Raw genomic sequence first — 15,766 nt, 5'->3', positions numbered from 1 at the left:
CTGGAGGCAAAGCGGGGTTTGGGTGGAGGTTGACAGCTTGTGACCTGCCCCCAGGTAATAACCTCACGACCCCCTGAGGGGTCCCAACCCATTTGAGAACCCCTGTGCTACTGAGACCATACCAATGAGGAAATCTTCCTGGTATCCCAAGTCAGTTGTCTCCCACCTATTATTTCTTTTAGTCTAATTTTCTGTTTAAAATCATGGGGAAATATTAATAAATATTGAACTTTTGGATGGTGACAGAGCCAACAATAGGTTGAAGGAATTTATAAAAGGTTAAAACTGGCAGAATTTTTTTTGGACAGAATTACAAAATTAGTGGATCTGAGAATGCACTAGATGTAATACATTAAAGTCGATTAAAGAAGTTCAAAGTTTTTCTGACAAAGTCAATGACCAATGGAAGATCATGTAAATAGCTTTTGTATTTTAACGTGTATGGTGCAATTTTAATTTTTTTCTATATAAAAAAAATCTAAAAATAAACCACATCTGTATGTAAATACATTTTATTAAAAATACATATTTTATGTTTTACATAAAAAGAACCCCCACCATAATTAAAAACATTACTGAAAGTCAGACTGGAATTCTATTTGGAAAAATACAAGATTTTCATAAACGAAAGAGAGATACAGCACAGCACTCAAAATCATTTTCACCTGGGACATATTTTGCAACTCATATTAACACTCCTTAGTAGATAACAGAGCAGTGCATTTATGAACTATATACAATGCAACATAATATCTTCAACAGAGATGGCCTGAACTGAAACCCAGAAACTTTGGGATCCACAAGCATCACAGCTCAGGACCATCTCAGAGTTTTAGAAAGGTACAATTTTCAGAGCAAGTTTTTAATCAGCTTACCAGCAATTTATGCTAATAAGGCCTTTAGTGCAGAAAATCAAAGTCAAAATGCAAAACAGCTGCCAAAAAAACAGAAACTCCACCAATTTAAAAAGATAACTATATGGAACACAACACCAGATGCATTTGCTTTCAATTGAAAATCCTCTTTACAGAATAAGAGCCCAGAGTCTTATAAGGTGCTGAGCATGTAGAGAAGCTGGGCACCTTCAATTCCTTGTCAAGTCAATGGGAGTTGCAGGCACTGAGCATCGCTCCAGAGCGCTCGGTACCTTGCAGGTTCAGGCTCTAGAAGCAGAACACACACTGGTCATGGCTCAGGAATGTTTAATGGCAAACTCAAATCATTCAGAATAAGGCCTGGGGGTGGGCCTCCAGCCAGCCTTTCCTTTGCTTTAGTGACCCAGACTAAGCAGGTAGCAACATGCACAGCAGAAACAAATATTACAATTATCTGTAGCAGGACAATGAAAATTACCATAAAGCATACTTCCATTCTGAAAAATAACTGTATAGGAATGGCCCCACAGAGTTCATGTGTATTATGAGGGCATATAGAATGTGCTCTGGTTGAAAGTAAGACCATATCTTTTCTAACTCCCTGCTCTTCAAACTTAGTCTGGGGTCTAAACAAGGTTGAGGCATTCCTTCTCAACACACTAACAACAGAAAAAAAGATCCTGGGAGGGCATCAGTTGCTCTGTGGAATTTTTATTACTAGTGCTAATACATGGAGAAGGAAAGATCCCAGCTTGACTCTTAGATCCCAGGTTATGTTTACAGGGCAAGGAATTAGAAACAATTTTTCTTCCATTTTTAAATTGCAAACGGAGCAAATTTGCTATGGAGTTAATGAGACACAAATACACAATAAACTCCACAGTACCACTAACACAAAGTCACTTTTCAGACTGGAACCACATTTCAAACACAAAAACATTTGAACATATCAGAAACACAATGAGTCAGAAATGTCTGTACTGAGAATATTACACTTCAGTGTAAGGCCAGGATTTTCAGATGTGACCAGTAATTTTCAGTGCCCAACCTAAGAAACCTTGATTTTTCAGAGGGTGTGCACTAGCACTTTATGAAAAGTCAGGGTCCTTTAATGTGTCTCAAATTAGGGGTTTATAATCACTTAAACTTTGAAAAATCTTAGCTTATATGTCTGCTTATGAAGCTTACAGATTACTAGGGACCTCATTTTAGGGGGATGGAAACTTCTCTTCAAAGGGAGCCTAGAAAGCAACTTGGGTCTAAAAAACAATTGAATAGGGAGAAATATTGAAGCCAAAGGTTGGAAAGGTGAAATCCTTATCTGTAAATAAGATATAGCCTGAAAAGCCTGACAACCACCGCTTAAAAAAACCCCAACAACTTCCCATTAATATCACATTTGAAAATACATAAGCTTGTTTTCATTAATATATACATAAGACATCCAGAATGATGAATCTTTCCCCATGTGGTTACAATCTGCTTCCCAAAGAGGCATGTTGATAGCCTGTTTATAATACAGCAAATAGTGTTCAATATTCTGTAAAACTGTTCAAGGTTTATGCAATACATTTGAAATCTGGAGGACATTCTGCTCCAGAACAGAATAATGCTACAGCAGTTTTCATTTTAGGCTTGTACTACTTGATGACGATGCCCCTTAAAACACAATATTCAAGTTTTAAACCAAAATGTTTGAATTATAAGTGGTATTTTTAAATAAATCATAAAATGGAAAAATCTGATGAGATTCACAATTTATCAAAATCCACTGAATGGAATGAAAATGCACTGAAGAAGAGCAGGGAAAAAATCCCAATCTCTGAGATTTAGCCTAGGGGCCATTGCAATAGGACTGAGAACTATTAGTTGGACTGTTTTTTTTTTTTAAATCTCTGATTTTTACTTTGAGATTAAAGGTAATTTGACACTAATGCTGCATTTGAAGTTCACAAGCAGATGGGTTTTGTTTATGCCCAGTGGAAAACAAAGAACACTGTAACAAGACTTAATGAGTTTGTCAAATACTGTTTTCAGAGATCACATCCCAAAATACATGCAAGGCTTTGTAGCCCATTTCCTACTCATCCTCCTGCTCCAACTGGCAGATCATATACTTCAGAGTGTGCCATCCTGCAATGGGAACTGCACCCCACAAACAGCCCCACTGTCTTTAGTAGGGCAATGCATGGTAGAATGGGTCTACCTATATGGTTCTTATTGCAGGATTGGGACCTAGGAATAGCTCATCGAGTCAGTAAAGAAGTTCAAAACACCATTGGTCTGAATAAGCAGGAGGAGGAGTGGATGTGCCAGAAGGTCTCTGTAAAAATTATTTTTGATTAATAGCATGTCATTACAGCATTAGCAGCAGTCAGTATTTTCTAGGAGTAAATTCAAAGAAGAGATCGGTCAGAAATACATTAAAAAGTAACAGACTTAAAAATATTATGGACCCAATTCTCTGTGGTCTTCAACCTTGTACAGTCTGATTTGGGAATCTATTACACCCACTTTGCACAGGTGTAAATGATTAAACATGGGGCAAAGCAGCAGAGAATCAGGCCTTCAATTTCCAAGGTTTGAGCCAGGATAAACATTTGGCTTTCGAAACACGTTTTGTTTTCTTTAAGACGTGTGTGTTACAACAGGAATGTCAATTTCAATGGCAGAGAGCCGAGATCGTGCAGAATAGGGCTGGGAGGCATAGCTGTGCATGCTCGAGGCATGGGAATAGAGAGGCTGCCAGAATGGGGATGGTAAGGTTTTGCATGCACAATACCACAGAAATAACAGAACTGAAGTGAAAAACAGGCCTCCTGCACTGGCAATGGTAATATACACTGAAATATCAAAGGTAAAAACTGGCTCATATTTTTTGTTCAGGTAGTTGTTATAAAAAATTACCCAGATTGATGGTGTGAGACAAATGGCACATGCAAGTAGAAACAACAGACCAGCCACAAGGTGGCAGCCTGGACTATTTACAAGACATTTAGCAAGTTTGATGTTTGGAACACTTGACACAAAGGCCGTGTTACACATGCCGATCAAACACAGCAGCAGAGCTGAGACAGCAGTTAGCATACTACAGGGGAGCGCAAATTGGAGAACCCGTAAATCCAACTGATCAACTGCTGTGTACCACTCTGTGTCATATATCACACAGTCTCTGCTTCCATCAAAGCGTGCACACTTAATCCAGAGTCCAGTGTAAACTGTCAGATTCTTTTCATTTTTGTTGAATGTGTGCAGCCTCATCAGTCTCCAGTTCGGAAGTAAAACTGCAGCAAAAAGTCCTGCTACCGAGGCTGTTCCACTGAGGAAGGCCAGTACTGTCGCTGCATGAACATCCCGGCAGCCCATGTTGGCCCACAGAAAACACTCCCTGTGATGAAAAGAGATCGGTGCAGAAGGGAAGAGTCTTAAAAGGAACGTTTTAACATAGCAGAAGAGCAAACCTCAGGACCTGCTTCTCCCCAGCCATGCACCATGTGGAATCGTTTACACTAGTGTAAAATGAGTGCGAAGTGAGTGTAAAACACTGCCATTTGGATTCAGCAAAGAATCCTGTGGCACCTTATAGACTAACAGAAGTTTTGCAGCATGAGCTTTCGTGGGTGAATACCCACTTCTTCGGATGCAAGCAGTGGCTTTTATCCGAAGAAGTGGGTATTCACCCACGAAAGCTCATGCTGCAAAACTTCTGTTAGTCTATAAGGTGCCACAGGATTCTTTGCTGCTTCTACAGAACCAGACTAACACGGCTACCCCTCTGATATTTGGATTCAGTAGCTTTTTACACACACTTTGCACAGGCTTAAGCATTGACACAAAGTGCAAAGCAATAGAGATTCAGCCTTTGATAAATTACTGTCGGTAACTGTCAAGCATTAAGAACAAACGATTAACAGCCCCACTGATCAGCACCTCCCCTCCCTCCCAATCAGCTGTTCCCTCATGTGCAGGAGGGGGAGGAGTGAGGGCACAGCAGGCTCAGGGGAGGGTGTGAGAAGGGGTGGAGTGGGGACAGGGCTTGTGGCAGAGCCAAGGGTTGAGCAGTCAGCACCCCCCAGCATACTGGAAAGTTGGCACCTGTAGCTCCAGCCCCGGAGTTGGCGCCTATACAAGGAGCCGCATATTAATTTCTGAAGAGCCACATTAATTTCTGAAGAGCCCCTGATCTAAACTTACCTTTTTTAAAAAGTGAGGTTTTGCACACACACGCGATACAATTACTTGTTACCTTCCTACCAAATATTTGAGGCAGATACAAACAGATTAACCAGATGCAAAAAAAGTCAGTCTTTTGTCTGTGGTATTTTTGTTTTATAGTGAAGCACAAAAAAAGCAATTAATTAGAGTTGCTTGTTAAAAAGTTATATATGTCAGTTCTTTCTGTACTGAACTCCAAGCACACAAGGTCCTAGAGCCTGGGCTCCAGACTGAGCCCAGAAGTCTACACAGCACGGAAACAGCCCCGCAGCACGAGCCCCGCACACCCGAATCAGCTGGCACAGGCCAGCCGCGGGTGTCTAGTTGTTGTGTAGACATACCCTCATTTACCACAAAGGCACCATTTATACACTACACATCTAGCTGAGGGTAGGCCACACCCTTCTCATCTTACTCAGAGGAGCACTCTGATGGGAGTTAATGGGACTATCCCATGAGTAAAACAGCCCAAAGGTGCCCCTTTCTCTATACCACAGTTTACTTAACATACGTCTCAATCTAAATGTTTCGAGCCACATCAATACATATGAAAGGCCAAGAAATAGATACATTTAAGCCTCTAAATTTGGGAGGTAACATTTGATCTCGTATTAAAGCTAAAATTGTGTCTTGCGGCTTAGACACTAATGGAAAAACAGACACAATCTCGAGAAGGGCATATCTGTCAGGCAGCTGTGATAAGACACAAGTCCCCTGGTGGGAGGGCATTCTCAGTGGTGGGGCCACTGGCTATGGAACTCCCTGCCAGAAGAGAGAGAACAAACTCAAGATTTATCACTTTCAGAGGTCAACTGCTAACCCACTTTGTCCACAGATCTCTTTGCAACAACAGAAACTATAAAAGCAGTTAAGGGCCCTGGGAAGCAGGGAAAGAAAACATATGAGGACAGAGAGGTCAGGTCACCTCTCAGCAGCCTCAAATACCTGAGGATCCAAGGGAAACATACAGGTATCTAGTTTTTCCATAGAATACTGGTAGATGTGATTATGCCAGTGACTCTGTGCCCAGTTCTAGTTAGGGTTGGGCCAACATGGGTAACTCTGTCTGCTGTACCTGACACATGGACAGAGGACATCAGTCTCTAAGCTGTCTTTGGCTGCCTTTAGACCGTACTACAAGATCTATTTATATTGGCTGGCCTACTACTGTTTTTTTGAGTGCCTCCTCTGGGTTTTTTTTTTTGCACACCAGCTATCCCTTTCTACCCAACTGTATCTACCTCCTACACCAGTGGGGACTTAGATCAGCTTAGACACACGTGGCTGGCCTGTGCCTGCTGACTCAGGCGTGGGCTGCAGGGCCGTTCCACTGCCATGTAGACTTCTGGGCTCAGTCTGGAGCCTGGGCTCTAGGACCCTGCGAGGTGGGAGTTCAGTTCAGAGATAACTGACATATTTTGTGGTACGGTCTTCCTGGTGGTTATTGGATTTGTCTTGCTCCAGACATGCTTTAATAGTGTATGGTTGTGTATTTGGGCTGGGTTTCTTTTAGACTCATTTTATATCGTAATTTTACATGGTGATTACATGCTTTCTGTGTGCACTTTAAATATTTGTATTTGATAAGTGCATATCCAAATCCAAAGGAAGTCAGAGACGAGGAACAAAGGGAGAGAGCGGATATCTGGTCCTATTGTGAGCTCACGAAGGAGAAACAGAGACTTTGTAGGGTTTATCTGGATAGCTGGGTATATTTTTCTAATTGCAAAAGAGCTGGCATTGTGAGGGAATGGTATAGCCATGCAATCCAGCACAGTACAGTGCTCCTTCTTTCCTCTCCAGATTCATAAACCATCACTTCAGCCAATCCAGTATGTTTAAATGAAGAGAGGATTTGCTATGCTGTCAACGCTTGGGATTAGTGGAAATGCAGATGGTAAACAGGATACGAGTGCTATAAGATGAAGAAGATAATTTTGAAATTATGTTTTAACATCATCTTCCTGGTGTGCGAGAATCAGGAATGTTTTGAGAAACAGCTAACAACCTCTTTGAAGGATACGTGCTTCATATGCTACTTTAGTACAAACTGCAGCTACTTGTGGACATTACAGAGAACACACCTTCTGTAGTAAACAACCTCTTATACATTCATGTTTCTATTCATATGCTAATGATGATGTTAAAGGAAACAGTGGCATAATAGTTATTTCCAAATCTGTTGTGGCCATGATGACACAACACACAAACAGTAAAGGTTCTGTAAGGACCTATTTTGCCTTTAAACCAGCATTCAGATACTATGGTGATGGATGCTACATGCTATGGGGATGGACTCTAGGAAAAGCCATCAGCTAGACTAGATAGATGCCACGGGTGACAAATTCTGATGTAGCTACAAAACACCTTTCCTATTGTTATTGCAGGTGGTGGAAACAGGGAACAGGGGAGTTTGGCAGCTGAAGGAGGGGCTAGACAGGGAATAGGTTCAGAAACGTGGGATATTATGGCATCAGAGATAAGTGACTAACTGGCTGCCCATGTCATCATGGGAGTGGTGTAGGGAGAGAAGTACTTGTAAACTCTCTCCCAATTACCCCGTGGCCATCCACTGATATATCCTTCAGGCCTCCCTGCCTAATCCTCATTGTAAAACCTTCCCTACATAGGAGTTGATCCAGCTCCCACTGAAATCAACGGAAAACTTCGATTGACTTCAGTGAGAGCTGGGACAGGCCCTTAGAGATTAACACAGGGAGCAGCTTCACCTGGGCTGGGTCCTAGCACTGCCTAGTTTGACACATAGTGGAGTCTGAGGCTCTCCAAATCCCAGAGAACAGAGAGCACTGAGCAGTATCCTCCTTGTCCACTGCAGCAGAAAAGACAAAGACCGACCAGTCTTTTGGATGAGATGTAAAACTGAGGACCTGACCATTTGATGTAATTTAGGCTCCCCCACCACACGAGCAAGGTTGTTAGCTAAAATATGCTGACCAATTTTGGTAACTACACTTTAGCTTCTTGTGATTTCAACTGAATACAGTACTTTCCCTCCCACCTTCCTATTCTAAGTTCTAGTGTTGCTGTGCACTGCTAAACATGAGCTTTGGGTTCAATGGAGCTATACAAGTTCTCTTTACTAAATGGGCACCGAGTGTCAACCATCCTCTCCATCTCTATGAGTGGTTCCTCTTGTACTGTGTGCAGAAGCTGAAACTTGCCATTCTCTTCTTCAGAGTCTTATTCTGCATTCCTCACAACAGTATCTGAGCATCTATCAGCAATGTGCAACATGACTAGCATCTGTCACGTGCTTCAGTTCTGCAGTTAGGGAGAGGTCTCCAGGAATCTCAATCTGCAACTTCTCATGAACGCTCCACAACTTATTCAAAAGCCTTAACACAGGAAAAAAAAAATCTAGAATAAAAATTATTTTATTCTTCACATGTTCAAATATTCAGGCAGGACAAATACTAGTGACAATTCTCAGAGAATTTACTGTCACGGAGTGACCTACCCAAGCTTTCCCCAACTGGATTACTCACAGCCTCTTCTTGCTTTCCAACAATAGGGAAGTGAAATGGGAAGAAATATGGTCTTGTGTCTAGAACAGGCACAGAAATCGAGGGACCTGGGTTCACATACATCAATATGCACTTCATTATGCAAATAATGGCAGGGAAAGGAGTGCACCTATTGTGTAGACATTGAATCTTTTCCCTCTTCATGGAGGGAAGGTCAAACCACTCTGAGATAAGGAAATAGCACTTTTCTTTCTCTGGTTACTAAAGACTTCACTTCTCTCCTCCACTTTGTGGGGTCAGGCAGTTAACTCTAATCACACAGACAGTGGCAATTTGCCCTATGTAGCAAATATTGTTAGGCAGGATGTGGCTTCAATTGCTAATATTGCTCAGAGGTGAACTGCTTGCACAAGGACAGATAATACATACTCACCAAAAGGTGTATTCAAATAAGGAGAAACCTTGGCAACTCTTGGGAGCAGAAAAGATGTGCTCTTGAATCTAGGAAAGGGAACATTATGAGGAAAATGTCAATTGCATGTTTTCTTTTATGTAATGCCAGTTGCAGCATTAATACAGAAATTCTGAAATGGCTGCAGGCAGGGAAGAGCCAACCCTTCCCCAACACACGGCTTAGAATGCAAGCCACCTTCCTGGGGGTTGCCTTTATTGTTAACTTAAATAAAACAATGGAACATTACATTCAGCCTAAGCTTTCTCCAGTCCTAGAGTTTTTCCCCTACAGGACCACCTATGCCTCTGCGCTCTGCCCCTTCTTTGTGCCAAGGATATTTAATCCCCCGCCTGATGTCAGGGTCCCTCAGCAGAAGAGACCTGTGTTGCTGTGGAAGTTCCCAGACTCTGTCACAGAGATATTCAGATCCCTGAATCTACATTCCTAGTGATAAATACATTTCAAGTTGTTATTTCAGCTTTTGGTTACCAATTTTGAATTTAGCCATTGAGGACAATACAAATCTTAAAGACGACACACAACTTTGTCATACTTGTGGGGATTTCTCCCTCCTCCAAACCATGGAATTTCTCTGGGTTAAAGGGCATAAACTAGGTGGGAAGAGGAAGAACTGATTTTTTAGGAGAGCAGGTAGAATGTATTGGCTACTGTGTAGGTGCTACTACTGTCTTCAACTCTAGAGGTTCTCCAACTTTTTCATTCCACAGACAACAATGGAAAAGAAAGATCCTCTCATGGACTTTCCTTACCCCCATCCTCAGTGCCCTGCTCCCCCAATTTCTTGGTTCTCAGAAGTGCTTAGAACAGAGGTGGGCAAACTACAGCCTGCGAGCTGTTTTAGCTGGCCTGTGAGCCACACCAGTGGCTCGGCCCCGCTCTGGCCAGGGCACTGGGTTGGGGGCCGGACCAGGCATACATGATTCTCTGTCAGTGGATGAACTATGTCAAACACGCAACAGTCCCTTACTTCATTATAGACTTAGCCTGTGGGCACAAGTGGGTACAATATTACTAACAGTTACAGAACATTCTGCTTTACCCTAATGGTAAAGACTTCTCTTCCCAGAGTTGAAGATCTTGAGTTCTAGCCTCACTAGTCAATATGCAGGCTAGGCAGCACCTGTGTGCAACAATGGGGCGCAATTGTTGGACCTGAACAGCTATGCACCCTAGCTGCTTAAGAACTAGTTTTAAATTGTGCGGAAGAGGAATGTGAAATGTATTAGCTAGAGTCTATGTGTAGTACTGCATCCTAGTAGATGGAATGTTAGACCTGCTAAAGTGTGGGATCAAAGGCATCCTTTATGTCTGACACACAGAAGCTATAAGCCTTAAGTCCACTACATATAACAGAGATGCTCTCTTAGCTCATATTTTAAAGGGATTTTGGAACAGAACATCCTCAGTAGAGCTGATTAAGCAATGGATAAAATTATTCATTCATTGCTTATATTTAGTGAAGAAAGCATTAATCAGTACATTTGGTAAGCTTTCAAGGTGGGTGAATGTTTAAAATAAAAATAAAAAATGTATTTAATGTATAACAATATTTTTATCAGATACATTATTCAATGACTATTTAACCCACTCTATTCCCAAGTCCTAGGTCAGTATTCATTCACCCAGGAAGTCTGCATGTTCTTAGAGGGTAGAATAAATTATGCCTATGCAGCCACAGAATTGCTACAAGAGGAAAAGATACAACTACACAGCCCCAACTTTGCAAAAGCCTATAAACAAGTCACATCTAGAGAAGCCTAATATAACACAGATCACAGATTTATAGATAGAGGCCTCAAATTAGTGGGTTTCAGGAATATTCTACACTACAACATTTTCAAAAGATTGTGTCAAGTGTAATTATTATGGTAATTGATCCAAAAAGTGCATTGAGTTATGGTTAAAAATACAGCAAGCACACTAATTCACTAACCCAGATACCTTTCAGTGAATGCTAGAAAATATTACAGCGGGGATATTTAACAATCACAGATACAATCTCATTTACCAAAACAATTTATTCTACAAACTAAAAGTCAACAAGAGTAAGAAACCTAGAATCTTGCACTATAGCAATACTGGAGAGCCCAGGCTCAACATATTTCAGAGTATACAAACAGCAAAAGCAAGTGCCTCTTGTGACTAATGAAAAGATGAAGGAACTGTTGTTAAACAGCCTACGACCAATCCCTACGAATGGCAGCACTGCGTGGGTTAGAATGTGAATCAGGACATAATTATCATCAAAACAACTTCAGGCTGGTGATTCACCCCTCCCCCAACACCGCATTTTTATTACATTTGAATATGATCACCCAGTAATAAGGAAAGAGCCCAGTTCTCTCAGGAAATCTAGGCAACTAAGCTCCCTTTTCATGCTATAAAAGGTATAAACAAACAGGGATCATCATTACAATTCTGCTTCTCTGCCACCTGCAGATATGCAACCATAGTTTTTCATTAGCTATAAACACTGAAATCCACCCGATTCTGAACAGAAAAGGCAAAAAACCTTTTTTTTAAAGCAAGAACATTACTAATCACACATACCCCCTTCCTGCGCACGCGACTCGTTATTTGCAAATACTAAGGAGCGGCTGGTGTTGCTGTTATTCCTTTTTCTAAGCCTTTCCGGAAGCCGTGGCCTTTCCCAGAAATGCTCAAAGGCTTCTGGGATTGTAGTCCTGCTTCTCCCCTGATGTATAATTTATCCCGGTTTCCAAAACTACAACTCCCAGGATTCCCTCTTGGAACTATTTTCTATCCAACATCCTTCAAAATCTGCTCCTACAGCGTATTCCTGCTATGGCACCGTGGTGTAACGTGATCAAGACCTGCAGCCAATCACCATCTTTTGCTAATAAGTAAGGACTGTAACACACACACACACACAAAATACACAGAGATAAAATGGAACTATATTTGTAAGCAAAAGTTATACAAATAACTGTAAATGCTTCTCAGGGGTCTTTCAGCATCACCAACTCCCAAAATAAAAAATCATGAGTTAGGTCTCCAAAAATTATGACATTGTCTTAAAAATCATTAAATGTAAAAAATAAATTTGTTTTTTTTTATTTTGCTTGCGCCTGAGGTCCAAAAGGCCAAGTTTTCAAGCATTCCACCACAACCACAAGGCTAGAAATTTACAAAAAGAAAAACCTGAGATTCTCATATAATCCCATAACCCCAGAAACCGCTGCTTAAAAACCAACCAACCATATCCACAAAAAAAAAAAATCACAAAATTTATAGTAAAATCATGGGAATTGTCAGCACTGCTTTTCCCAAGAAGTTTACAGTAGCTTGTCTTCTAGGAATTGTATAATACCTCTCTCTTTTCATCACTAGATTTCAAAGCATTTTACAAAGTAGAGTAAGTATCATTATCCTGATTTTAGAGCTGGAGAAGCTGAGGCACGGCAAGCTGAAGTTACATGCTCAATGTTATCCACCAGGCCAGTGGCTTTTTATGGAATAGGTCCAATAAGGGCTCTGTGGATCATTTGTAGTCCACCTAAGTTTGCATGGGGCAGATCCAGTAAGTATAAAAGATCACTACATGCTGGAGATCTGATGGGAGAAGAAATGCAGGAGGAAGTGAGCAAGGTGGTGCCTTGGTCTTATTTAGCTTGCCTTGTGTAGACTGAAAATCCCCTTTCCCCTCCATGTTTCAGAGAGAAGTAGTTTATTTTTTCAGGTGAATACAAACACCATGACTATTGGTATTTGGCATTAAGGAATAAAAGAAAAAACAAGGGAAGGTTAAGCTGTTGAACTGTTTCCAAATTCCTCTGACACGAGACAAGGATTGCATTAGGGGTGGATTAAGAAGGCTTTGATCCTCCAATACGTTAGCCTGCTATATCTCAGGCCTGTCTACACTTAAAATATATATTGCTCAGGGGTGTGAAAAATACATCGAGCAATGTATCAGAGGGGTAGCCGTGTTAGTCTGGTTCTGTAGAAGCAGCAAAGAATCCTGTGGCACCTTATAGACTAACAGATGTTTTGCAGCATGAGCTTTCGTGGGTGAATACCCACTTCTTCGGATGCAAGCAGTGGTATTCACCCACGAAAGCTCATGCTGCAAAACATCTGTTAGTCTATAAGGTGCCACAGGATTCTTTGCTGATCGAGCAATGTAGCTATTCCAAACTAACTTCCAGTGTAGATGCAACTAGATCAAGGGAAGAATGCTTCCATCAACTCGGCTACCATTGCTTGGAGAGATGGCATTCCTACACTGACAGAAAACCCCTTCAGTCACCACAGGCTGCCTCTACACCAGGGGTTATGCCAGCCTAGCTACAGCACTGTAGCTCTGCCAGTGTAGCCATACTCTCACTATCCCTTCTCCTGAGCATGCTATCCCAAGATCTCTTCCCTTCTTTGGTTTCCCCCTTCTTCATGCTGAAAAGGAAAAATGATGGGCTGATCATACTTCCAGGGGAATCCACCACTTCCCATGCTTCTGGCTGGAGAGGCTGGTTAAAGTCTTGACACCTGAACTGAGAAACGATTTACAGCTTCTGCTTCAACTTCTTATAGCAAGTAGCACTTAAACTTTAAATGAATCAAATTGTCTGTAAAAGTAACATCCAAACTAGCATAGAATCATAGAATCATAGAATTCAAGATCAGAAGGGACCATTATGATCATCTAGTCTGACCTCCTGCAAGATGCAGGCCACATAAGCCGATCCACACACTCCTTAGCAAGCGACCCCTGCCCCATGCTTCGGAGGAAGGCGAAAAACCTCCAGGGCCATTGCCAATCTTCCCTGGAGGAAAATTCCTTCCCGACCCCAAATATGGTGGTCAGCTGAACCCCGAGCATGCGGGCAAGACTCTCCAGCCAAACCCTCTGGAAAAGGTTACATCATACCATTGACCCATTGTACTATTTACCAGTGTGGCACTTAATTGACCTATTGACTAAGCCCGTTATCCTATCATACCATCCCCTCCATAAACTTATCTAGCTTAATCTTAAAGTCATGGAGGTCCTTCTTCCACTGTTTCCCTCGGTAGGCTGTTCCAGTATTGCACTCCCCTGATGGTTAGAAACCTTCGTCTAATTTCAAGCCTGAATTTCCTGACTGACAATTTATATCCGTTTGTCCTCGTGTCCACATTAGCACTGAGCTGAAATAATTCCTCTCCTTCCCTGGTATTTATCCCTCTGATATATTTAAAGAGTGCAATCATATCTCCTCTTATCCTTCTTTTGGTTAAGGAAAACAAACCGAGCTCCTCAAGTCTCCTTTCATACGAAAGGCTTTCCATTCCTCGGATCATTCTAGTGGCCCTTCTTTGTACCCGTTCCAGTTTGAATTCATCCTTCTTAAACATGGGAGACCAAAACTGCACACAATACTCCAAATGAGGTCTCACCAACGCCTTATATAACGGGACTAGCACCTCCTTATCCCTACTAGAAATACCTCGCCTAATGCAACCCAAGACCGCATTAGCTTTTTTAACGGGGGGGGGGGTTTGCATCAAAATGAAGAGATGCAAAACCCCCCGTAAGACCTTTATTTGAAAATGTCAATTAAAACCCAGAGAAGATAAATTCTTTTACCCTCCATTTATGGGTTCAATAAAACAATGGATGTTATGGTGTTAACCTTCACTTACAATGAGAGATTCCCATAAATGCTGCTGTTAGTTGAATTACATGGGTGGTCAAATGTCCAGTTTTCAGTCATGCTCCTTGCAGCTCCTTCTTCCCCAGTGATTAAAAAAGCAGTTGGATTTGTATGTGTGTTAAAGGTCTCAGTCACATCCCAATGTACATCACAAATAAGGTCTAAATGGTTCACCAGAATATGGCTTTGAGCAGTCACCATTCACACCCTCATGTGGGTCCCAGTCAGTCATGTCTGAACAAGCTACAAGGTCTGTCTGTAAAACAATATTCTTCACCCTGCAGTGAAGTAAATGCAACAGCGAGTCTGTGCTGCAGCATTCAGCTCCCATTGAAAACACTGATTTAGCCTAATAATGAGGAAACGCAATTAGTGAAGTATTAAAAGTTCATCAGTATAAACGATAAAAGAATTGGATAACAATCAGTAAATCATGGCTTCCTTCCTCGTAATTGCTTTTAAATTTATAGAGGATTTTACTAGTATATAAAAATATTAAGTCTGATGAATCCGGTATTAATTTTGCCTTTGGAAACATGCTAGTAGATCTTTGAAGTGGATGACATTGTACAATGAAGGAGTACTAGCTGCTTTTTAGTAACATTTAATGTTTGTTCATTATACAAAACCTGGAACATCAACTGCCCCTCAGACACGCACAGTTCTTTCCCAAGATAGGATGCTCACTTGTTGCTTAGATACATGACCTACCCACTTTTAAGTAAAAGGAAGAAGCGTGTATCACAATTAAGACAGGGGATGTGGAATTGGGACTTGTGACATCTTGGTCATTTTTACTTAATCTTCTACCCCTCTGTAATATGAAGGTAGTTCTAGCCCCATGCCTTCCTCTACTTCTGTGAGCAGAGGACAGTGAGAGTAGAAATGAAGAATGACAGTCCTGTAGTATGCCCTGCTCTTCCATGCCCCCACATCAGCCTCTCTCCTATGGCTCAATTCAGATTTCCACCAATTCATAAGTGGGGCCCTACCAATTTCAGGGCCACGAAAAATGTGTCAGACCATGAAGTCTGATTTCCCCCTTGCTGCTGGGAGCACCTC

At 41.5% G+C, this 15,766-nt stretch overlaps 1 protein-coding gene across 2 annotated transcripts; it reads right to left on the bottom strand.

Moving 5' to 3' along the window:
- Window positions 1–496: 496 nt before the first annotated feature.
- Window positions 497–11,803, bottom strand: CLDN12 (claudin 12). 2 transcript variants are annotated; one of them, XM_039526840.1, is made up of 3 exons: window positions 11,601–11,803; window positions 9,009–9,076; window positions 497–4,263 (listed from the first exon to the last, which is right to left on the bottom strand). In XM_039526840.1, the coding sequence occupies exon 3, from the start codon at window positions 4,239–4,241 to the stop codon at window positions 3,504–3,506; it is 738 nt and encodes a 245-aa protein (XP_039382774.1). In that variant the 5' UTR covers window positions 4,242–4,263; window positions 9,009–9,076; window positions 11,601–11,803; the 3' UTR covers window positions 497–3,503. The 2 variants fall into 2 exon arrangements, with proteins under 2 accessions (XP_039382774.1, XP_039382775.1); XM_039526841.1 differs by lacking the exon at window positions 11,601–11,803 and adding an exon at window positions 11,105–11,144.
- Window positions 11,804–15,766: the final 3,963 nt, after the last annotated feature.

This window comes from Mauremys reevesii, linkage group 2 (assembly GCF_016161935.1).
Source record: "Mauremys reevesii isolate NIE-2019 linkage group 2, ASM1616193v1, whole genome shotgun sequence".
Taxonomy (NCBI): Eukaryota; Metazoa; Chordata; order Testudines; family Geoemydidae; genus Mauremys; species Mauremys reevesii.
Note: the sequence above shows the minus strand (reverse complement) of the source record. Positions and strands in the feature narration are given on the sequence as shown.